Source organism: Colobus angolensis, unplaced genomic scaffold (genome assembly GCF_000951035.1).
Source record: "Colobus angolensis palliatus isolate OR3802 unplaced genomic scaffold, Cang.pa_1.0 Scaffold63, whole genome shotgun sequence".
Taxonomy (NCBI): domain Eukaryota; kingdom Metazoa; phylum Chordata; class Mammalia; order Primates; family Cercopithecidae; genus Colobus; species Colobus angolensis.
The window spans coordinates 8,743,127-8,767,243 of NW_012119932.1; the positions used below are offsets into that span (position 1 = coordinate 8,743,127).

Consider the following 24,117-nt stretch of genomic DNA (forward strand, 5'->3'; position numbering starts at 1 on the left):
AGGATGGTCTCGATCTCCTGACCTCGTGATCCGCCCGTCTCGGCCTCCCAAAGTGCTGGGATTACAGGCGTGAGCCACCGCGCCCAGCAGTTCCTGGTTTCTAACTGTTACACGGCCTAAGACTACAAGGGAGATTGCATTATAATATGGTTTGCCATCTTATTTGGGGAGTACGAATTGATTCATATCATATCCCACACTGTGATATAAATAACTTCAGTAAATAGCAGATAGAGCCCAAATTAACATCTAGAAGATAGCTCCATTTACTGTTTTTCAAAGATGGCCTGTGCATTTTACTTCTGAAAATCATGGATATTTAGAAATATCACTGTAAGACTAACTTACATCCTTCTTGTGGTTCACTAACTTATTTTAATCTTTGCTAAAAAGGGAAAGATTTCAGGCAACAGCCATAAGAACAAAGAATAAATACTGAATTATTGAATTCAGGGAGTTCTTATTGACATTGCCTAGAAACGCTCAGAGTCCAATAATGCCACCAGATCATTTAACTGCTCCTGCCAATTTTCAGAGATAAAGCTCTTCTTTGTGAAAGGAAATTAAAAAAAAACTTGAAGTGATACTTTTGACAACACTGCAACATGCAAATAAACTTGTAATTTCCACATGCCTACATGTAGTCTTGGTATTAATAGCATATATTCCAAATGAGGATTTTTAGCCAATATTATACCCTGCTAGAAACCAGTGTGGCCTATTTTTGCTGTTGTTTTATTATCTCTGATCATGGGTTTCTAAATGTCAGATCATGGATAGGTAACAAGCCACAGGCAAATATAAACATTTGCATGTAAGCCATAAAGAACACACTGTGTCTATTTCTTAAAATAATTTAAACATTAGTTAGCAGGAGGCTGAGGCAGGAGAATCGCTTGAACCCAGGAGGCAGAGGTTGCAGTGAACCAAGATCATGCCACTGCACTCCAGCCTGGGTGACAGAGAGATTTTTTGTCTGAAAAAAAAAAAAAAAAAATTTAGTGGAAGACAAGTATTCACTGGTAATTTAATGTACTCATTAAAGAATTACCTATAATATTTTACCTTTATTCACATAGTTGGCAGTCATATTGAGTTCCATGTTTCTGAACTATCAGAGGTTTTCCATGGTAAAACATGGGGGCTGGAAGTGGTATCATTGTGCTTTTTTAAAATTTAAATCAGACTGTGGATTGAATTTTTGCATCTTGTCTTTTGAAACACAAGTTGAGTTCCACGGATGAGGTAATACAAAACAAGTCATCAAATATTTGAAGCTTAATTCAATATGTCCTGGCAAAGAGGCAGTTGAGTAATGTAATATGGATGTGTTTACTATTCATTCTGTATGCCAAGCTGGACAGAAAGTAAGCAGGTAAGTAGGAGGCCTACAAAATGTTTGAAGAAGACCATCGTTACTCCCTAATCTAGCATCCTCTTTCGGCTCCTGGTTTGACTGGGCATATCCTCCTTTCAAGACCACAACCAAAGAGAAAAAAAAGTCTATTGCAGATCTACTATGTGCCCAGTATTCTAAAATTACTCTTGGAACTAAAAGTTTAGAAGAAAAAATATTACTAGCAATGTTCTAAAAGCAGAAATGGACAAATTTTGAATCAAATAAATAAATTACATGAGTTAATGTATCTAAAACAATTAGAACACTAGTTGTTATAATGGTGTTTGTTCTTAGTAGTATTTCTATCCCTGACTACATCCCAAGCTAAGGATAAAGACCATGCTTATTTTATTCTGCACTGATCAAGACCATGCTTATTTTATTCTGCACTGATCAAGACCATGCTTATTTTATTCTGCATTGCATAAAACACGCCTGAAACAGGGCATATCTTCAAACATTTCTTCAATGAATAAAACAATGTGAAAGGACGCATTGATGCATGCATGAATGAATGAGCACAAAACAATTGTTGGTGCATTAGCATTTCTTTAGTTCCCCAGTGCTAGGGTTGACTAGCTATATAATCTTGAGCAGTGATTTAACCTCTCTAACAACTAGTTTCTTCATCTGTATAGTTCAGATAATATTTATTCTTACGTAAGTTGTAGGAGAATTGAATGAGATCACATCAAGTGTGCAGCCCTGTGCCTATTGCCTAGCATATAAGAAGTGTTCAATACATGTTAGCTATTTTTATTGTTTGCTAAGTTATTATGGTAAAATGGGAATAACTAATCATGATGCATAACACTAAAACCTTAAGAAGTTTGTGTCACAAAAGGGTAAAATAAATGAGAAAAAATAGGGCAAAACTTCAAGAGTAACAGATGAAAACCAAAACAGACAAAAAAGAAAAAACAAACAAACAAAAAATTTGCAAGAATTACTCAGAAACATAAACACAGGTTAATAAAGTCCTATCCAAAATTGGTAAATTAAATGCAGAAGAAAAAAGTCACAGAAACAAACATCAACCTTTGTTAATTAAAAATTAAATTAACAAATGAGTTATAGAATAAGATGTGAATAAATGAGATCACTGATCTGAACTCTACCATCTCAATGACAGTGTGATAAATAAGACATATTTTTGATGAATTTTCAGTAGACTGTGATAGAAGATGAGAAAACAATGATATATCCACACTTCACAGTGAAATAAAAGCCTCAGTCTTCACACAAATATATTTAGAAATGAGCTATGATAAACACACAAATGTTTACATTAATTGAAATTTCCCCTGAAGGGAATTAGTTTAAATCAACTAAGAAAAACTTCATTTTTAAAGGAAAGAGTAAAATTGATATGAATATGTAGTAAATTTGAGAGCTGGATAGGAATTAGTTTTTATGACAAATCCTATTGCAAAGTTTTTTATAATAAACTACATACCCAATATGACATCTACATGGTTTTGACATTTTATTTTCAAACAGACATAACTGTTTTCTATGGCACTTTCTACATGTAAAGTTTAGCTTGGTACTCACATTTTCGGTTGGAAGCCGTCATACTGCCTATAGGCATTTCAGCTGCCTGTGAATCTTCTAGGCTTTTCTATTTTAAATTAAAAAATAACTGATGAAAGATAAGTAATGGCCATGATTTTGTTGGAAAATGAAACACCTGGAGAATTATGTTGGTTTTTAAAAGACATTTTAACACTCTAGATGTATATTAGAACCTCTAGGTTTCATAGACACACATGATGTAGAACCGAAAGTCTGTGGGCAAAGCAAGTCTTTTGTACTCTTCATATTTAGATGAAAATAGCACTCTCGGAGATCAGCATCTTCCATAGAGAGCTGAAGGCTACTGAGGCAGTCTGTAATTCAGACTCATAAATTATGTAAACCTTTATGAAATTCAAAAGCTATTAAAAAAATTATTCTTGGCCTAACTCGGCACTTCTCCTGTAAGGTGGATTGAGGATTTAGGATTCATCCTCTAATCTGTGAGCAGTGGATGTATGGAATCCACTGGATGGAAAAGAAACCCATGCCAACTCAACACCTCATTTCATTCACTGCAGCATAATATTCTGTGTTAACTGCTCTGCCAGTCAGTAAAAGAATCTTGCCCACTAAGAAAGTAGATCCACCGATTTATAAAAGACAACAATAATAGATTCAAAGGTTTTTAAAATCCTTTTATATGACAGAGAAGTGAGATTTTGAAATTGACTTTATGAGTATAAAGATTACATTTTATTTCAGAGACTGACTCATAGTCCAATTTCTGAAAAGATATTTTCCCTCTTTGCGCCTCTGATTTCAATTCTATAAAAAACTTTTTATCTGCATATTAAATATGTCCTCTTAAAAGCATATTCATAGAATTCTATCACCCAAAATTGTACAAATTTTGACACAAATGTAATGAGATAAATACATGTTGTGTGTGTGTAAAAGAGAAAGTAAATTTTACATATTAGTAAGGTTCACATATTAGAATAATAGCAGCTATTCAAAAGATAATAATAGGCCGTTTTTGGAGAAGGATGGCTGAGAAGTAAGGTATAGCCTGTAGGATACAGAGAGCAGGAAGTAGATCTCTTACTTGAAGTTGGGTGTATACAGAAACAAAAAGCAATATGATCCCTTTATGTTACACCAAAAACCTAATTATAATCACAATGCTTTATAGTTCTGTTAAAATACCAGAATTCAGATATTTATTCTAGAATGTTTTATCTTGTTTTTCAACGAAAGCTATTTATTGCCACATTATGTAAAGTAATTTACAGCCAAACATTCAGGACTTCTTATTGACTGGGAAAAAAATGTATGTTCTTCTTTATCCTTGAGTTTCTTGAAAAAACAAGAAATTAAACTCATCAAACACTCCTAAAAGTCTGTACGATTTCTATTATGCTTTAGGTCAAACTTGCAGCTTAAATAACAAGAGGAATTATACGTATATTAGTGAGCTGGAGTTTCAAATAGCTCAAGACTCACTAAGGTACCTTCAGAGATCTGGCATAATTTGCATCTTGGGGCTCTGGACACTTCAAAGGGAAGGAATAAGGTCAATAGTAAAGTGATTTTTGAAACTAACCCCACCTGAAGTTATCTTCTTTCAAACCACATTTAGAATAAGCAATAAATACAGTTAAGGCTCTTAAAATCGTATTTTAGACGGAGTCTGGCTCTGCCGCCCAGGCTGGAGTGCAGTGGCCGGATCTCTGCTCACTGCAAGCTCCGCCTTCCGGGTTTACACCATTCTCCTGCCTCAGCCTCCCGAGTAGCTGGGACTACAGGCGCCCGCCACCTCGCCCGGCTAGATTTTTGTATTTTTTAGTAGAGACGGGGTTTCACCGTGTTAGCCAGGATGGTCTCGATCTCCTGACCTTGTGATCCGCCCGTCTCGGCCTCCCAAAGTGCTGGGATTACAGGCTTGAGCCACCGCGTCCGGCCTTAAAATCGTATTTTAAAGGAAATTTCTGGCTCCTATCTCTGAGTTAGCACAAGATCTGAAATCTACTCCCTGACTTCTATTTTGCTATGTCAATGTCTCAGGAATAGCCTCCTCATTTCTACTGAGGAATCTGTCCTTACACTGTAAACCCTTTACCCCAAGGCCATGCTTCCAGGAGGTAGGGATTTTAACAATTAAAACTTACTTTCATATTTTTCCCATTCCTATACTTACTTAAGAATCTGAATGGGAATATTGTTTTGAACATGATTGGACATTGTGCTTTGAGAATTAATATAGAAGATTTTATCATGGAAAAGTTAGTAGAATGAAGGCACTTAACTATGAAACATCTCATTAGGCAGAATCAGTTCTCTCCTGCGTTATGGAATGAACACCTAGGTGCTAGGTGCGCTAAGTAATCCCTTGCTCAACATCTGTTTGCATCCACCTAGTCAGGGCTAAGGATTACTCAGAATGCAAAACCCAAAGGTCAACTGGTTTATGAAAACTTGTAAACACAAGGATTAAGGACGTGTCTACGATGTCAGTCTGATCCATACATGTTTGAAAGTGATGCAGAGAGCAATGATTTGAATCTGTGGAGGGTGCTTGTTGCTCTTTACAACAGCTTTCAGGTGCTTGGCTGAGTTTTCTAAACAGCATTTATCATAGTTAAGAATAGGTAAAGCAGGAGTAGGGAATCTGTTTATCTACCCTACTGATTTTCATTTGTTCATTGAGGAATAAAGGAGAGAAGATAATCAGATGAGTAGAATGCTTCAGATCAACAACCTACCAACTGGATAGTTGAAGCAGATTTGCCTCTGCCTGCCTGGTCACTTAATTCAGAGTTGAGTGCAAGATGGTGGGAATGTCCCACGTGCCCATTAACCAGTGACAGGCCCTGCTGGATGAGGATGATTTAAAATTAGTGTTGAAGCCGGAAGAACACAGGTGTAGTCTTTGTCAATGCCATGGTTCCATTCCATTGCCTATTGGCCAAAATGGTAGTTGCCACAAAAGAGAACTGGGATGCTTTAAGAATGGAATGCAACTTCAAAAATGTCTAGTGATGATTGAAGGAGTCTTGAATAGTGGTAGTTTTTATACTGTCTTTTTATTTACTAAAAAAATTATATTTACACAAAATTTAATTTTGAATTCTTTCTGACAGAGATATCACAATGACAATAATCAGAAGTATATTGTACCCTGTGACTACTAAAATAACGTCTCTGGAAATATATTCATCAAGGAAAGCATTTGCAGTTCCTAAAACATATGCATTCCTTTTATTTTAGGCAATATTATAAATCTTGAAATTATGCTCTTAAAACTCATGTGCTGTTAAACTCCCTGAAAAACCCATAAACAATCTGAATAAACTCTACATTTTTGGATGTTCAGAATTTCTTTCACTCATTACCATACTGGATTTCTAACTACTGAGTTATTGGTATGTTGGCTTTCTAATTTAGTTTTCCCAACCCAGAAATGTTAATCCATTGGGTATAAGTGGGGATTTGTTATTTTTTTAATGCTTCTTGAGATTAGAACTTCTTTTGTGAAGGGTAAGTCCCTAAACATTTAGGATAAGTACTGTAATAGAAGTTGGTGTTCCTAATTTCCAAATTACCATAGCATCCTAGTTTGAGCCCCAGACCAAAGAAAAGTCCTGCTTTATTAGAAAACTTTTACAAAAGGTGACTTGTAGTCTATGTGAATTCATGACATCTATTTATTGCTGAAAAGTTTTCAAGTATATAGAAAGCTGAAAGAATTGTATTGTAATGTAAATATAGAGCTATCCACTTCCTGGATCCTCTGATTATTTTATTAAATCTTTTTTATCATGTATCAATCTATCATCCCTCTATCCATCCATAAATTCATTTTATTTTTTGATGCACAAAACAGAATTTTGAACAAATTTAGGAATGATAAACAGTATGTGCTATTTATTTTTTCCTTTTTTCTTTTTTTTTTTTTTTTTTGAGATGGAGTCTCGCTCTGTCACCCAGGCTGGAGTACAGTAGTACGATCTCGGGTCACTGCAACCTCTGCCTCCCGGGTTCAAGCAATTCTCCTGCCTCATCCTCCCGAGTAGCTGGGATTACAAGCGCACGGCACCACGCCTGACTAATTTTTGTATTTTTAGTACAGACAGGGTTTCACTGCGTTGGCCAGGCTGGTCTCAAACTCCTGACCTCAGGTGATCTGCCCGCCTCAGCCTCCCAAAGTGCTGAAATTACAGGCGTGAGCCACGGCACCCGGCTCATATTTGTAGACATTTATCAGCTACTGGCATAATAAAAGAAATTACTAAAGCTGAAAAAATATTTGCCGTAAATTTCAAAATTTCTAACCTGCTTATTTTTGTAATTTTAGATGCCTTTAAGATAGAAAATGACATGTGATTTTGTGGCTTTTCCAAGTTTTTGTTTGCTTATTTGTTTAGGTTAAGAAAGACATGCAAAACACTGATTAGTAGCCAGAACGTTGGACCCCTTCAGTCCCCAGACATAAAATGGTGCCCAGTTCATAAACCAACCATGAAGGTTAAACAAAAGGTGGTAACAAGTACACTAACTACCCAGGAATAGATGTTTTAAAAAATTAATATCCTATTAGAAGGAGCTGTGTATTCTTGAAATCAGCATTCCATTAGACATCCCTTACACAGGTAACTTCATTACTTTTGAACAAGTACTTCTGAAGTAACAGATGAATGTATTATAAGACTTTAAAGCACAAGACAAATAAAAATATACCTTGTCATTCGGTGATACAAGAAGAATAAAACATTTTTCTATCAAGAAAAATCCATGGATGCCTCCAATTAATCCCAACAGTTTCCAAATATGACCTTTGCTTTCATGGAAATGCCCAAATTCTGGGGCCTCCTGCTTATGTAAACCAAGAACCTTCAGAAAAAAAAAAAAAAGGCAGAAAGAAAGAAGGATATAACTTTTGATGACTTAACTATCAAATATCCGGCCCAGTGTTGAATATATTTACTTTTCATTCTGAGAAATGCCATGACAACTATTAATACAATCACTAAAAGTCCAGTTTGCTTTTGGGTGTGTGAATACTTCCACTATACGCTTTAACCAGGGTCAAATAAAATGTGTACAATAGAAAACAAAAGAGAGTTTTGAATAGCCTGTGCTAATGAACAGAATGAAACCTAAGCTTTATTTCTGCAAGTACCCTAGATTGTCATGCAAACTCAGTCCTTCGGCCACATTGTTTTTCAGAAGTCCAATCTGCATCTGTTTGTACAACAATGCCTCATAAAATATTAATAAATTTTATATTTCATCTGGGGTTTATTCTCATGCCCCATTGTAATCAAAGTAAACTTTTATTAAATATCAGATAAGCAAGAAATCCACCTTGAAGACTTGTTCCATTGGGAGCATACTGTATGACTGACAATATTTGTCAGGTCTCTGGGACACAAAAGAATACAAGAAATGTGTTGGGAATTCTTCTGTAATTGACTCGTCCCATTGGTTGAGTCATTCCACTGGTCAACCTCATGATTTCTTATGAGCCAGTAGATCATTCTATACCATATCCCTTCTCTTAGAGAAGGCAATTTATGAAGTAGCTCATAAATGGTTTCCAGATTTAGAATGTTACCATCAAATTTTAAAAAGGAACAAGAAATAATATGCGTATAGATTGTAGTTATATACATTCATGCATATGTATCTACATAAATACATTGTGTATGTAAATATCACTAAAAAACAATATATGTTAGTCAACTTTTTCTCTTCCTAAGGGCATTAAAGGATACCCATCTAATACTTCTAATGATTGTCATTGCACAAAATAGAGAACATTTGTAATATCATAAAACAAAACAGAAGAAAAACCCCAGATCTCAAAATAAAATGTAGATCTTTCAGTTGAACAAATTTAGCTGACTAAAAAAGGCAATCATATGAGTAGCGTTTTTCTCACTTCTGTGCAGACGTTTGAAAACTTGCCACAGATTACTGATTTTTCTAGCATGCCACCACACTTGTCCTGCATCTTTCCTTGTCTCTTTTGTGTTTTCTTTCTTTCTCTCTCCCTTTTTTTTTTTTTTTTCCTCTTGAGACAGAGTCTTGCTCTGTTGCCCAGGGCAGTGGCACGATCTCGGCTCACTGCAACCTCCACCTCCTGGGTTCAAGCGATTCTCCTTCCTCAGCCTCCTGAGTAGCTGGGATTACAGGCGCCCACCACCACACCCAGCTAATTTTTGTATTTTTAGTAGAGATGGGGTTTCGCCATGTTGGCCAGGCTGGTCTCCAACTCCTGACCTCAGGTGATCTGCCTGCCTTGGCCTCCCAAAGTGCTAGGATTACAGGCGTGAAGCACTACGCCCGGACCTCTTCTCTTTTCTTAAGCAAAAAAAAAACTGTCTACAAAATTTCGTGAAACCCAGCTAATCTCTTAAGTTCTCCTCTGTAACATGTTGTGGCCATCCACAAGTCCACCTTTGCTGTGGGCTCCCTCTTTGGGGGAGACTCAGCCTGACCTGAGAGCCTTTTTCTGCTTCCCAGGCTCCTGGGCAGTAAATAATTCTGCTGCCACTGCTGTGACCTAGAAAAAAGGCCTCAGCCACCGCCTCTAGTCAATCATAAGCCCTGAAATATTTCCAGGATATTAGATTATGAGGGCAATTAAAACTCATAATGGTTTTATTTTTCCAATGCTCCCTTTGCAATTTTCAGAACATTGAATAACAATTGAGCCTCTAAGCAACAAGAGTGACCCTGCAGGAAACTGCCGGAGGCTTGTGGAAAATTTTAACCAGCTCAGGCTTTGCTGGAGTGGGGATCATTGGTCCACCATCATTATCCCCGGTAAGAGATTTCAGAGGGAAGAGAAAACCTCGTCTGTAGACGACCTCAACTCAGGTTTTACTCCTTTCTTTTCTGAAAAAGAGCCTCAGCACATGTTAACAGGAGGCAGCCTCCTGATGCTTACCTGCTCCATAAGAGAAATCTGGACACTGTTAGGCAAGAAGGAGAACTCCACTGTGGTGGCTCAAATAAAGACGCATGAAAGATAAGACTATTACAGAGGTGGGCAGGGTCAAGGGTATAAACAAGGGATAATGAGGCACCCAGCGGCATCCCAGGAAAGCATTGCCACCCTTAGGGGTGAAAGGGAAAAGGGAGGAAGGCCAGTGAGCCCCGAAGCTGTGGGGAAGCTGTCCACTGGAGATGCAGCCCACTGCAAATCAGCCACTTCTAGAGCGGATGCCGGAGCTGGGAGGGAGCTGGGCACAAACACCTCTGACTCTCTCTCCTTCTCCCCTGAGTTTTCCATTGTGCCCCTCATTGGCTGACCGCAAACAAAAATCCAACCTGCAAGGTAGCTGAGGAGATGCAGCCTTCTGGGCAGAATAGAAAGAAGGACGAGTGAATTAGGCCATTTTTGCATTGCTGTAAAGAAATATCTGAGGCTGGGTAACTACAAAGAAAAGAGGTTTAATGGGCTCCTGGTTCTGCAGGGTGTACAGGAAGCATGGTGTCGGCATCTGCTTCTGGTGTGGGCCTCAGGAAGCTTCCAATCACAGCAGACAGTGAAGGGGAAGCAGGCACATCACATAATGAGAGAGAGAAAGCAAGAGAGAGGGAGACGGGGAGATTCTGGACTTTTAAACAACCAGGTCTTGGGTGAACTACCTGAATGACAACTTTTTTTGAGACAGAGTCTCGCTCTGTCACCCATACTGGAGTGCAGTGGTATGATCTCTGCTCACTGCAACCTGTGGTATGATCTCTGTTCACTGCAACCTTCGCCTCTCGAGTTCAAGCGATTCTCCTGTCTCAGCCTCCCGAGTGAGTAGCTGGAATTACAGGCGCATGGCACTACGCCCAGCTAATTTTTGTATTTTTAGTAGAGATGGGGTTTCACCACACAGTCCAGGCTGGTCTCGAACTCCTGATCTCAAGTAATCCGCCTGCCTTGGCCTCCCAAAATGCTGGGAGTACATGCACATGCACCATGTGCAGCTAATTTTTGTATTTTTAGTCGAGATGGGGTTTCAACATGTCAGACAGGCTGGTCTTGAACTCCTGGGCTCAAGTGATCTTCCCGCCTCAGCCTCCCATAGTACTGGGATTACAGGCGTGAGCCACCATGCCCTGCCACGTTTTCTTTCTTTTATTTCAAAAACACTACTACTATGTGGCAAGCCTAGTGTTGGGGCATCTCTTCTACAAGTGCAGAGAGGCTTTGGGGAAATAATATTTCTTTCTAAGGAAAACCCCAGCCACCATATTCTCTCTTCCAAGTCTCAGTAAAATTTGGCGTAAATACCTCCAGGGGTTAAATGTGAAGAGAAATGAAGTGAACTTTATCTGAAATGGAAAAGAGCAGATTACCTGAGGGATAAGGTGAAGCAGAGCATCCCCAGACAGTGTCCCGACGGCCAAGCCCACAAACAGCTGTAAGATAAGTCTGTAGTTCTCCTCACAGCTGTGGAAAAGGACCAGCGCTGTCCCCAGCATGGAGCCCAGTGTGAGAAGGGTGACAGCCACTGTGCTGTAGCCATATTCTAAGTCAAAGGAGATCATAAACACAGTAAGTGCCCAGTGCCCTCCATTCCAGCCTCAGTTGGCGAAAATGCCAGAAGAATCGGTCTTACAGTAACAGCCAGTAGGGATATGTAATTTTTAAATAAGTGTTTTGTTTTTATTTTGAGACAGGATCTCTCTATCACCCAGCCTGGAATGTAGTGGCGCTATCATAGCTCTCTGCAGCCTACACGTCCTAGGCTCAAGAGATCCTCCCACCTCAGCCTCCCAAGTACCTGGGACTACAGGTACACACCATCATGCCTGACTCATTTTCTGTTTTTTTTTTTTTTTTTTTTGGAGAGATGGAGTTTCATCATCTTCCCCAGGCTGGTCTTGAACTCCTGGACTAAAGTGATCCACTCCTCTCAGCCTCCCAAATTGCTGGGATTACAGTTGCGAGCCCACTGCTCCCAATTTGGAATTTTTAAATAAACATTTTGTTGTTTTTTGTTGTTTTTGAGATAGGTTCTCACTCTGCTGGCTCAAGCTGGGGTGCAGTGGTGTGATTATAGCTCACTATAACCCTGAACTCCCAGGCTCAAGTGATTTTCCCACATCAGCTCCCTGAACAGCTGTGATTACTGGCAGGTGCCATCACACCCGGCTAAGCTTTTATTTTTAGTAGAGATACGGTCTCACTGTGTTACCTGGGCTGGTCTCAAGCTCCTGGGCTCAAGCAGTCCTCCTGCTTCACCTCCCAAAGTGATGGGATTACAGGCATGAGCCACAGCACCCAGTCGTACAAGCGTTATATGCAGTAAAAAGTTTTTAAATTTTTAACAAAAAGAATGAACAGATTTGCTATGGTCTAAATGTTTGCATCTCCCCAAAATTCACATGTTGAAACCTAAGCACCAAGGTGGTAGGTGGTATTAGGAGGTAAGGCCTTTGGGATGTGATTAGGTCATACACTCTTCACCCTGTTGAATGGGATTACGGCCTTTATAGGGGGCTGAAGGGACTGGAGTTCTTCACTTCACCAGTCCATGAACCAGGAAGCCGACCTTCACCAGACACCGAATCTGCTGACGCCTTGATCTTGGACTTCCCAACCTCCAGAACTGTGAGAAATAAATGTCTGTTGTTTATGTAAGCCATCCGTTTGTGGTATTTTGTTATAGCACGGACTAAGACAAGACTTTCTTCAAATAACCCTGTTGTTTGGAAGTTACTCTGACTACACCTTACTAAAAATTGTTGCGGCAAGCCAGGACTGAACTCACCTCCAACCCTCAAAGAAATTAATATCTCTCACTTGAAACTACAACATCCACTGACAGTCACTAGTAGCAATTCCCACTTAATCATATCTTAAACTTCTCAAAGGCAAAAATGTAGCTCTTACATAGGAAGCATAAGGTTTGGCCCTGTTGTAGACCTATGTTTGTGTACAAAATGAGTCCACGTTTTGGAAGAACTTCCTTGCAAAAGCTATCTGAATTATTTGTAATGTCCACAGTGATATTATTTTCAGTGACTAAAATGAGTGATGTTATTGGTGATAACTGACCAATGAAAGTGTTACAGTTGATAATAAAAATCTGAATAATCTACATTTTGGATGATTGCAATGATTTTTATAATCTTTAGAATTTCATGTTTCTAGGCTTCCTTTTTAAAAATATTTATAAAGTATAATTTGTAAGGTTATTCAAAAGAAAAACATATATATACACACACATATATAGATATATATGTGTGTGTGTGTATACATATGCTGAGGTCATTCCACATATATATATATGTGGAATCATATATATATATGAAGGAAGAAGAAATAAAGGAGAAAAGGGAAGAGAGAAGATTAAAAGAGAAGGAGGAAATGGCTTTCAGAGTCAAGTACAGATAACATAGAGATTTTCATCGCCTTGTGGATATTCAAAGCAAATGCTTATTTCTCTACCTGTTTAGAAATTACTAACAAGTCATGGCAAACTAGTTAGTAAACAATGAGGAAAGTTAATTATGAAATTAAACTATCACTTTCTTCAGTGACTATAGATATATAATAAGTTAAATCAAACAATCCTGGTGTCAAAATACTTAAAATTCATTGCAATTTAAAAAAAAAGAACTATCCTCTTAAAGTTTGTTAAAGTAGAAAATATTTCATTCTCATCATTCTTGCATTTTTCTAAAAGGTTCACTCTTTAAATTAGATCATTTTATTCTATTTTCATTTTATTTTTGAGACAGAGTCTCACTCTGTCACCCAGGCTGGAGTGCCATGGCACAATCTCAGCTCGCTGCAACCTCTACCTCCCGGGCTCAAGCGATTCTCCTGCCTCAGCCTCCCGAGTAGCTGGGACTACAGGTGCCCACGACCATGTCTGGCTAATTTTTTGTATTTTTAGTAGAGACGGGGTTCCATCATGTTGGCCAGGCTGGTCTCGAACTCTTGACCTCAAATGATCTACCACCTTGGCCTCCCAGAAAGCTGGAATAATGGGCACGAGCCACCAGGCCCAGCCTAGATCATTTTAATAATGTAACTGGTAACAGAAAAATAGTCTTGTGAAATTAAGAAGACCTTTACTGAACTATAAGTTCTAAATTACCCAGGGATCTAATATTAAAATAGAGTTGGTAGTGTACTCAGAAGAGGTAAAAAAACTTTTAAGCATCTATTCCCATACCCCCACTACCACATTTTCATTGCTATGGAATCCCTATGAAATGGTTTAGAAACAAGGTGAAATGAAGAGTTGTTCTTCTATGGATATAGAATTTTAGTTTTGCAAGATGAAAAAGTTCTATTATCTATTGCACAACAATGTGAATATACTGAGTTGTGCAAATACAAATGGTTAAGATGGCAAACTGTATGCCATGTATCGACCAGACACCGACATCATCATTTCTTTCATCATTCTAATGTAATAAAAATACCAATGTTATCGAAACTTCCCTGAAAATCTTCAACCAAGTTTCATATCCCATTCTTCCCCAAATAGACTCTGTGTGGAAATGCCATTCTTTTCTTTTATTACATAAATTAAAGATAATTCAATATTAACATGGGCACCTGGACATCTAATAAAATTTAAAGCCATCCCATTTGAAAAGTGGTAACTGCAAAGGACCACAAAATGCCAAGAAAGCACAATGACAAATCAGGTATGACATTTCCCAGGCAAAAGGCAAAGTTAAAACTTCTTCAGTTATTTTGCTACCCCCACCCCTGTGGGCTCCTACCCATGCAGGAAAATGAATGTTTCATAACTTCAGAGGTTAGCAAATCTTTTTAGATTCTCTATGAGTCATATTTCACTGGATTTCATGTAGGAAGGACAGCCTCAAAACCATAAAGTATCTGACCTATGGTCACAGGACTCTGCTAATTTACCCCAGGTCCCTGCATAGGTGCCATGAAGTCTTGATTGGCGTGAGGCAACTTGCAGACAGGTTCTAAAGTTTCCCATTATTACAATAGAGCTTGACCTAGCCACTAAATTCTTAGCCACTTCTGAGCAGCTACTTTGAATAGATCTGAAACGTAATTTGTACATGACCATAAAACTCCTGGAAACTCAAAGGTGGTGCTTAGTGGTTGAGTTTCAGTATACTGAACAGTATTTTCTTAATAATGTCTCCCCAAGTCCTCCTCCCTTCAATATAATATCATACATTTCTGTAATTTCAAAAGAACTTTTGAAATTAAAGCCTTTCCCTATTCACATAATGCAACATTTTCAATTGAGGACAGGGATGTTTTTCTAAGTTGGGTTTTTTTTTTTTTTTTTTTTTTTGAGATGGAATCTCACCTTGTCGCCCAGGCTGGAGAGCAATGGTGTGATCTTGGCTCACTGCAACCTCCACCTCCCGGGTTCAAACGATTCTCCTGCCTCAGTCTCCCGAGTAGCTGGGACTATAGGCGCCTGCCACCATACCCAGCTAATTTTTGTATTTTCAGTAGAGATGGGGTTTCACCATGTTGGCCAGGCTGGTCTCGAACTCCTGACCTCGAGATCCGCCCACCTCGGCCTCCCACAGTGCTGGGATTACAGGCGTGAGCCGCCGTGCCAGGCCTAGGTTCTTGTTTTTAAGACAGGGTCTCTCTCTGTCACCCAACTGGAGTGCAATCGCATTGTCATAGCTCACCACAGCCTCAAACTGCTGGGCTCTAACGATCCTCCCGCCTCAGCCTCCCAAGTATCTAAGACCACAGGTACGTGCCACCATGCCTGACTAATTTTTCTTTTTGTAGAGATGGGGTCTCCTATGTTGCCCAGGCTAGTCTCAAACTCCTGGGCTCAAGCAATCCTCCTGCCTTGCCACTCCCAAAGTACTAGGATTACAGGCATGAGACGCTGCACCTGGCCTTTCTAGGCCTTTCTAGATTCTTTTTTTTTTTTATGATGGAGTCTTCCTCTGTCACCCAGGCTGGAGTGCAGTGGCACCATCTCGGCTCACTGCAAGCTCTGCCTCCCGGGTTCACGCCATTCTCCTGCCTCAGCCTCCCGAGTAGCTGGGATTACAGGCGCCCACCAGCACGCCCAGCTATTTTCTTTGCATTTTTAGTAGAGATGGGGTTTCACCACATAAACCAGGATGGTCTCAATATCCTGACCTCGTGATCCGACCGCCTCGGCCTCACTAAGTGCTGGGATTACAGGTGTGAGCCACCGCGCCCGGCCCCTTTCTGGATTATTTAGTGAGTGTGACATGTTGGGATGTTTCCCAGGAAGACTATTCCCCAGAAGTGTCTAGAAGTTCATTTGAGAGGAGATACAACTTTTTTCATAGGTCTTAATTTCAAAACCCTTTTCCGAGTAGCCTGTACGTTCCAGCTCCAAGCCAGGTGGTAGGAATGTCAACATGCCAGGGATGCTCCGAGGTGCCACCGTGCTGTCTTCATCCGTGTTCTGAGCCTCACTGAATGACCACCAAGTGCTGAGTTATTTAGCTGCTCACTATTAATGAACCTCTTTTTCTCTTAGTGAATGTGGAATCTTAGATATTTAGGCCTGGCATCTTTTTGTTCACCTAACATTTTCAATCAAGCCCCTTGATGTTACAGAATCCACTGTGAGTTAGAGGTGGGTAGCTGAACAACTCAGCTATGATTGGTATTGCAGGTTATCTCAAAGAGAAAGAAACACAGCTCTGAGAAAATAATGTATCTAAGGCCCTCATATCAATGGTAAGTTACTTGTCACATTTTTACTAGATAACATGGATTGTTCTCAGACAACCATTTTTTTTTTTGTCTTTTAAATATACAGAGCTTTAAATTTACTGATGACATTTTTGTCCGCATTATCCCATTTGAACCTCACGGGTACCCAGTGAAGCCCTCAGAGAGATCTCATCTATTGCAATGACTCAGTGGGATACAGGTAATTGCAAATAATGATCCCTTCCCTTCCTGGGACTGACAGCTACGTCTGGGAGGCTGGTTATCTCCCTGGATGGGTCACCTTCATCCCACAGCAGCCCAGTGAGCTTTGGTTTCTCATAATGTGTTTTCATTTTTTATACATGCTATGATGTGAGAAAGGCAGCCCTATAGGATATCACTGCTTTCTACTGGGCTGGAAAAGAAACCGTCTTGGGGAGAAATTGCTTAAGATCACGAAGTACCTGAGGAAAGAAGGCATGACTCACTTCTGTGTTCCACATTCCAATGCTATTGCTTTCTCTTTTACCATGCCACCTCTCAGCTATGGCCTTTTATGTTGATCCATGATTGAGTCAACTACAGAAGACATAATTAATTCATATAAACCATATACAAATATAAAATATTCATTGAAGGGTAGTATGTATTGTGGTTAGAAACAAGGATTCCAGGGCCAGCTTGCCTAGGTTCGAATGGCAACTCCATCACCTCCCAGCTGTGTGTCCTTGGGAAAGTCACTTAATCACTCTGTGCCTCAGTTTCCTCATCTGTAAAATGGGAATAATAATATCTACCTTGTAGCATTGTTAGGAGGATTAAATGAGCTGATAAATGTGAAATGTTTAGAACTGTGCCTGGTATATAATAAGTATTCTGCGTTTACTATTATTATTGCATACATTGTGCACATCAACTTTTTGAAGGAAGATCTAGAACTTACTCTCCAGAGTAGTGGGTGGCAGCTTTGCTTGTTGGTCCTTGGGCAAGTGGCAGGAGCAGCTGAGGAGTTGCTGGATGATCCCTGGACTCATTTGCTTAAAGTCCTCCTTAGAAATGGGTGAGAGGCTCTTCTGTAGAAATATCTCCACCAGCTGCCTAGCAGAGAAGCAAGTCTGTGTGAGGAAAGCATAACATTGTTACTAATCTCAGCATATTTAAACAAGATTCTCCACCAGTTGTCATTCTTGAGGAGTGAATTCTAGATGGAATGGCTAGAATACACACACGAAGCCAGTATGACACGTGTTTCCCTGCAAACTTTCAGCTACATGTGATTCCTAAGGATATTTTAAATCTCTGACCAAAGTCTGCAATATCTCATTTTCATTCTGAGCATTATTTCGTATGAGTTTTGCACACTTTTTCTTTCCTAGAAAGACACACTGTGTTTTCCAATGTCTTGAGTGGTGTTCTAACCCACAGCCTTAGGATACTTTGATATTTTTGTTCTTTTTCAATGAGGATAGATTTGTGTTACCGAAGACTTCATACAATCAACAGAAGTCCTATGGTAATGAGGTCACTGTCTTTAACACTGTTTGATTTAGTCAGCCTGTGTAGGAAACCTGTACTTTCAGAATTCCTAAAAGTAAAGGTAAAATTTTTGAAAGTAAAGCTATGTCAACCAGCTGCTGTGTAAATACCAAATGATATAGCTACCTCTCTCAGTTGGCATCCCTTCTTCACACACACACACACACAGTTGAAAACATCATTATTTCCTACTGACTTTACTAATTTTTACCTAAAACTGTACAATTTGTTTTCATACTGTATAGGCATATTTATGAGAGAGAAGAATAAGAACAAATGCCACAGTCTCTAAAAATGGCCACAAGACATTTGTCCCTCTCAGAATAAAGGTTGACATTGTGTACGTCAAAAATTACAATGTAAAAGTTTTCATAGGTGAATGAGAGTGGTATGTAGTTTCGCTCTCACAAATAGATGTTTTCTATTGAAATAAGACCCTGATGCAATGTCTTTGTGATCTTTAGTTGCGATCAGTAAGGTATTGTTTTAAAAATCAGTGGTTTGCAAAGCTGGGTTGGTGTGCCACGCCGTATAATTTAGAGATGTTGTAATAAAGGCACTTTGCTAATCCGTAAATAATGATGACACAGTTGCTGTTTGTCTTTTTCCCCCACATAAAAATCTTTAGAGATGATTTCATGGATGAAAAGCTTTATCTTGATCAGGAAATGTTTGGGTGCATGGAACAGAACCCACTGAAATCAGAAACTCAAGAGGAGATTGTATTAGAAAGGCACAGATGGTCTCAAAGAACCCAGGGATTGAAAGAACGCCCACACTTCATAAGGAATGACAATTTGAAGCTGGGAAATCAAAGATGCTTGATCTCTGCCCACAACCTTCTTCCCGGCCCCGCCCTCCACTCCCTCCCTGAGCCAAATATTTTCTTTTCCCTGTTTCCCTCTCCATAGATCTATTTCCTTTCACAGTTTGGCCCTCTCTCGTAAACTCACGGCCATATAAGCCCCAACTCTAAAGTGACTTTTCACTGCAAGAGCCCAAGAATGCTGCATCTCTAAGTCCTGAGAGAGATCTGATGATTCAGCAAAGCTGCAGATGGTATCTCTTGGGTCAGGAGTCCATTTAGTTCAATCAGTTTTGCCCAAGTAGTAGGAGAGGGAATAAAGATGTTCAAACATGGGTGCCCACCTCACTCCTGTGGGTGAGGAAGGCATTTCTCAGTAAGGGATTGGGCAAGAACTCCAGAAAGTGTCTGCTACAAAAAGCATCCACAGAAAGCTAAACTTGTGGGTTTTTTCCCTTTATCAAAATAATGTACGCCAAAGACAAGATTCTCTTTTGCACCACTTGTTATTGACAGAATTTAATTATTTCATCGTCAGTAATATTGACAAAAATAAAAGGACAGTGGCAACAAAATTTTGATGATAGTTTCATAATACAATTCCTATCAGAAAATGCCTTACTGGTGAATAAAGGAATGGAGAAAGAAACAAGAAGAGAATACCATGCACCTTCCTGCAGTTTGTTGTCAAGAAGTTGAATAGTTTCTAGTTTTAGAATACCTTCTCACAGAGTAAGTTTATTCTATCACAAACTTCTGTGCCCTTAATCTTAGCTTGCTGCTCTTGTGCCATTTAGGTCATTAAGTAAGTTTCTTCTGAAATCACTAATATAAATGTCCTTACTGGGGACTCATTATATTCTATAAAATTTTGAACATGACCTATTTTTTAAAAAAGAAAATGAATATTTAGATTATGCATGCAATAATCTTTAAAATATCTTTATTCCTTCCTGTGTAACTTTGAAATATGTTTGTACTTGTGTTGATGTTATCAGATTTCTATGGAAGCTTTACAAACATATTCAAAAGCAGTGGTTTCTAATCTTTAGTTTTGAGAATTACTTGCAGGGCTTGTTAAAAGACAGAGTTCTGGACTCTACTCTTGGGGTTTATGATTCAGTAGATTCTGGGTTGGGGCCTGAGGATGGACATTTCCAACAAGTTCCCAGGTGATGCTGCTGCTACTGGCCTAGGCACAACCCTTGGAAAACCATCGACCTAATAATATAGGCAGAGTCCTCAAATCTGGTGTCCTATGTTAGAATCCCATCAAGAATCACAGAGAAAGACACGTGTTGGAATAGAAAAGAATTATTGGAGAAGAGATTGTGTTTGTTTTGCACAGAAAATGATTATTAACATTCTTAGAAGATGCATGCCTTAAGTAACCCCAAAATTTTAAGAAATAACCTTTATTCTTTATTCAAATAAGGTCTCCACGAAGAGACCCTATTTGCTCTCTTCCTGAGAGTTGGCCCTAATTAAGGAAACTTCAAAAACATGGATTAATATGGAAATCAACTCTTGTCACCTGCAGTTGAATACAGTAAACATGAGTTTGAAAGAGTCAGCTTCAACAGATGCCTTTTATACATGGCAGAAGTAACAGAAATTAACTTTTAAGATAACATGATAGCAAAAATATGTGCCTATTTTTGTTCAACATTGTATCTCTCATGCCTAGGATGATTAGTGGTGTGCATAAAATGCTCAATATGTTTTCTGAATTAATTATTAATTCATTCGATCTGAACTCACAGGAGGAAAACGCAATATATTTCATTCCCCTATATACTTTGGCTTTGTTTTTATGTCTACAGAGATACACTTTTAGAAAAAGAAAACCGTAACTACGTGTAGAACTAGAATATTTTTACTTTTCATGATAATACACAATATTCTTTAAGTTTTCTACAACTCTAGTAAAACTTTCACAGCTGGGCTTCCTTTGACAGTAGCAAATACTTGCATAAGAGAAACAATGGCAATACCTGATCCCAGGAAATTGGGCCATCCTCAGACTCTTTGTCCATGGATGAAGAGAAATTAGAATAGTCCTGATCAGGGGTTATTATGCTGTTTTGTTTCCTTTGAAGTTGATGGATTTTATCCTTTTTGATACAAGTACGTCTGGTCCGGAGAGTGTTGAGGAGTTGGTCTAGTTCTAGAAATTTCATATAAAATTTGGTGTCACATAGAATAGATAAGTTCACAATAGTCACAATGTCACATAGCTACAGCATAGATATTCCCTTACAAAGAATTATCATTTTTAAGCCCTAGAGATGATGGAATGGACATTTCCACTAATGAAAATGCCTTCCATTGAGTCAAGTATTTTCTTTTTCTATAAAAATGTAAATTAAAGATGAAACTAGCCTAATCCTTAGGAAATTATTCCCTGGAGGCATTATACATCCATTGTAGGTTAATTATTACTTTAGTTAAGTCAATCGAATTGTTTTCCTTTTGAGTGTATATGCAAAAGAGAGAAAAGCCGTGAAAGGGAGAAAAGATTCTAGAAACAAACTAGATCTTGTTTTCTAATGCAACTATGGTATGGCAGTCAGTTTAAAGATTGCAGATTAGTTTCCCTCAGTATAGCTCTAGGCTTTTAAAAAATAATTTGTACAAAGAAGAAATAAATATAATAGTAAATTTATATGGATTTATACATCTTCTTACTTATGATTAAAATGGAATTTTCCTAAATGTTATCAACAGTGGTAGAAATAAAAAGCAGTCAATAAATACATCTCAGTATTTCCAGATGTTGGACCCAGCAAATACAGACTTTGAAGGAGCTATTATGTTTAAGGAACTAAAGGAAATTATATTTAAAGAATTAAAGGAAAGTTTGACAATAATAAATGAATTAAGAGTGATTTTTAATAAGGAAATCTAAATTATATAAATGTCCAAATGAAAATTCTGGAGTTGAAGAATATTGAGACAATAAGTGAAACAAAAAGTTTACTAGAGGAACTCAACAGCATATTTGAGAGGGCAGAAGAAAAAAATCACTGAACATGAGTATAGCTTAACAGAAATAATTTATTCTAAAGAACAGAAAGAAAAAAGAAAAAGAACAAGTGTCGGAGACCTGTAACAAGAGCAAGTATACCAATGTATACATATTGGCAGTCAGAGAAAGGAGAAAGAGAAAGGATTAGAAAAAATATTGGAGGAAATAATGGCCAAAACTTTCAAAATCTGATGTAAAAGCCTGAACATACATGCTCAAGAAGCATATCAAACACCAAGTAAGATAAACACAAAAAGATTCACACCCAGATACATTACAGTCAAACTGCTGAAAGTCAAGGACAAAATCTTGAGTCCTGGCTTGGTGGCTCATGCCTGTGATCCCAGCACTTTGGGAGGCTGAGGCGGGTGGATCGCCTGAGATCAGGAGTTCAAGACCAGCCAGGCCAACATGGTGAAACCCCCTCTCTACTGAAAAAAAAAAAAAAAAATTAGCCAAGCTTGGTGGCAGGCACCTGTAATCCAAGCTACTCAGGAAGCTGAGACAAGAGAATCACGTGAACCTAGTGGGTGGAGGTTGCAGTAAGCTGAGAGGGCACCACTGCATTTCTAACCTGGGCAACAGAGTGAGAATCCATCTCAAAACAAAAACAAAAAACAACAGCTACAACAGAAGATAAAATCTTGAAAGCAGCAAAAGAAAATGACTCATCACCTACATGGGAACATCACTACAATTAATGGCTGACTTCCCATCTAAATAATGGGGACCAGAAGGTAGTGAAATGATATATTCAAAGAGCTAAAGAAAAAAACTGGAGGAGACAGAGCAAGATGGCAGAATAGAAGGCTCCACCAATCATCTCCCCACAAGGACACCAATTTAACAAACATTTATACAAGAAAAGCACCTTCATAAATACTAAAATTCAGGCAAGCCCTCATAGTGTCTGGTTTTAACTTCTTATTACTGAAACAGGCACTGAAGAGGTAGAAAAAACAGTCTTGCATCTCTGGTAGCAGCAGTGTGGTGCAGAGAGCATCTCTGAGCACTGACAGTGGGAGGGCACAGCAATTGTGAGGCATTGAACTCAATGCTGTCCTGTTATAGCAGAAAGGAAAACAGGACCAAACTCAGCTGACATCTGCCTATGGAGGAAGCATTTAAACCAGCCATAGCCAGAGGGGAACCCCTGATCTTAGCAGTGAGAACCTGACCTCCTCCACAAGCCTTGCCACCTCAGGCTAAAGTGCTCTGGGGTGCTAATAAACTTGAAAGGCAGTCTAGGCCACAAGGACGGCAATTTTTACACGAGTCCTAGTTCTGTACTGGACCCAGAGACACTGGACTTGGGGAGTGCGGCACATGACCTACAGAGACACCAGCCAGGACAGTGCTGGCATTATCCCTTTCCTAACCCCAGGCTGCACAGCTCATCATCCCAAAAGAGACTTCTTACTCCCACATAAGGAAAGGAGAGGAAAGAGTGGGGAGGACTCTGTATTGCATCTTGGATACCAGCTCAGCCACAGCAGCAGGATGGGGCTGTGGTTAGTGTTGCTAGAGTTGCAAGGTCCCGTTTTCAGGTCCTAGCTCTCAGACAACATTTCTAGATATGCCCTGGGCCAGAAAGGAACCTGCTTCCTTGAAGGGAAGGACCCAGTCCTGGCAGGATTTGTCACTTGCTAACTGAAGAGCTCTCGGACCTTAAACAACCAGCAGTGATACTCAAGTACTATGGCAGGGGCCTTGGGTGAGGCTCTGAGATTTGCTGTCTTCAGGTATCAGCTGAGCCACAGTGTGTTAGAGCACCAAACAGACTCTTAGAGCCAGGGGGGTGGTCCCAGATTCTAGGACTTGGCTCTTGGATGGGATTTCTGGACCTATCCCGGGCCTAGGGGAGCCCACTGACTTGAAGCATAAGTCCTAGGCCAGGCAGCATTCACCAGAAGTTGATTCAAGAGCCCTTGGGCCTTAAGGGAACATTGGCGGTAGTCTGGCAGCCCTCCCCATGGACCTGTGGTGGTGTTGGCCACAGGGTAAGGCTCCTCTGCCTTTGTAAAGGGGAGGGAAAAGTAAGAAGGACTACATCTTGTGATTTGAGTGCCAGTTCAGCCGCAATACAGTAGAATACCAGGTAGACTTCTAAGGTTTTTGACTCTAGATCCTGGCTCCTGTATGGCACCTCTGGACCTGCC

General features: G+C 39.3%; 1 protein-coding gene across 4 annotated transcripts in view; it reads right to left on the reverse strand.

The window, feature by feature from the left end:
- Positions 1 to 24,117, reverse strand: part of SLC39A12 (solute carrier family 39 (zinc transporter), member 12) — an 81,013-nt gene that overhangs the window by 34,815 nt on the left and 22,081 nt on the right. For 2 of the 4 annotated variants that reach the window (XM_011963882.1, XM_011963885.1), the window contains 6 exons: positions 20,925 to 21,097; positions 17,533 to 17,704; positions 11,276 to 11,448; positions 7,655 to 7,807; positions 5,680 to 5,790; positions 2,954 to 3,020 (listed from right to left, as the gene is read on the reverse strand). In XM_011963882.1, the coding sequence (XP_011819272.1) occupies positions 2,954 to 3,020; positions 5,680 to 5,790; positions 7,655 to 7,807; positions 11,276 to 11,448; positions 17,533 to 17,704; positions 20,925 to 21,097 (849 nt within the window). The remainder of the gene's footprint in view (positions 1 to 2,953; positions 3,021 to 5,679; positions 5,791 to 7,654; positions 7,808 to 11,275; positions 11,449 to 17,532; positions 17,705 to 20,924; positions 21,098 to 24,117) is intronic. The other 2 variants (XM_011963883.1, XM_011963884.1) reach the window with 2 other exon arrangements.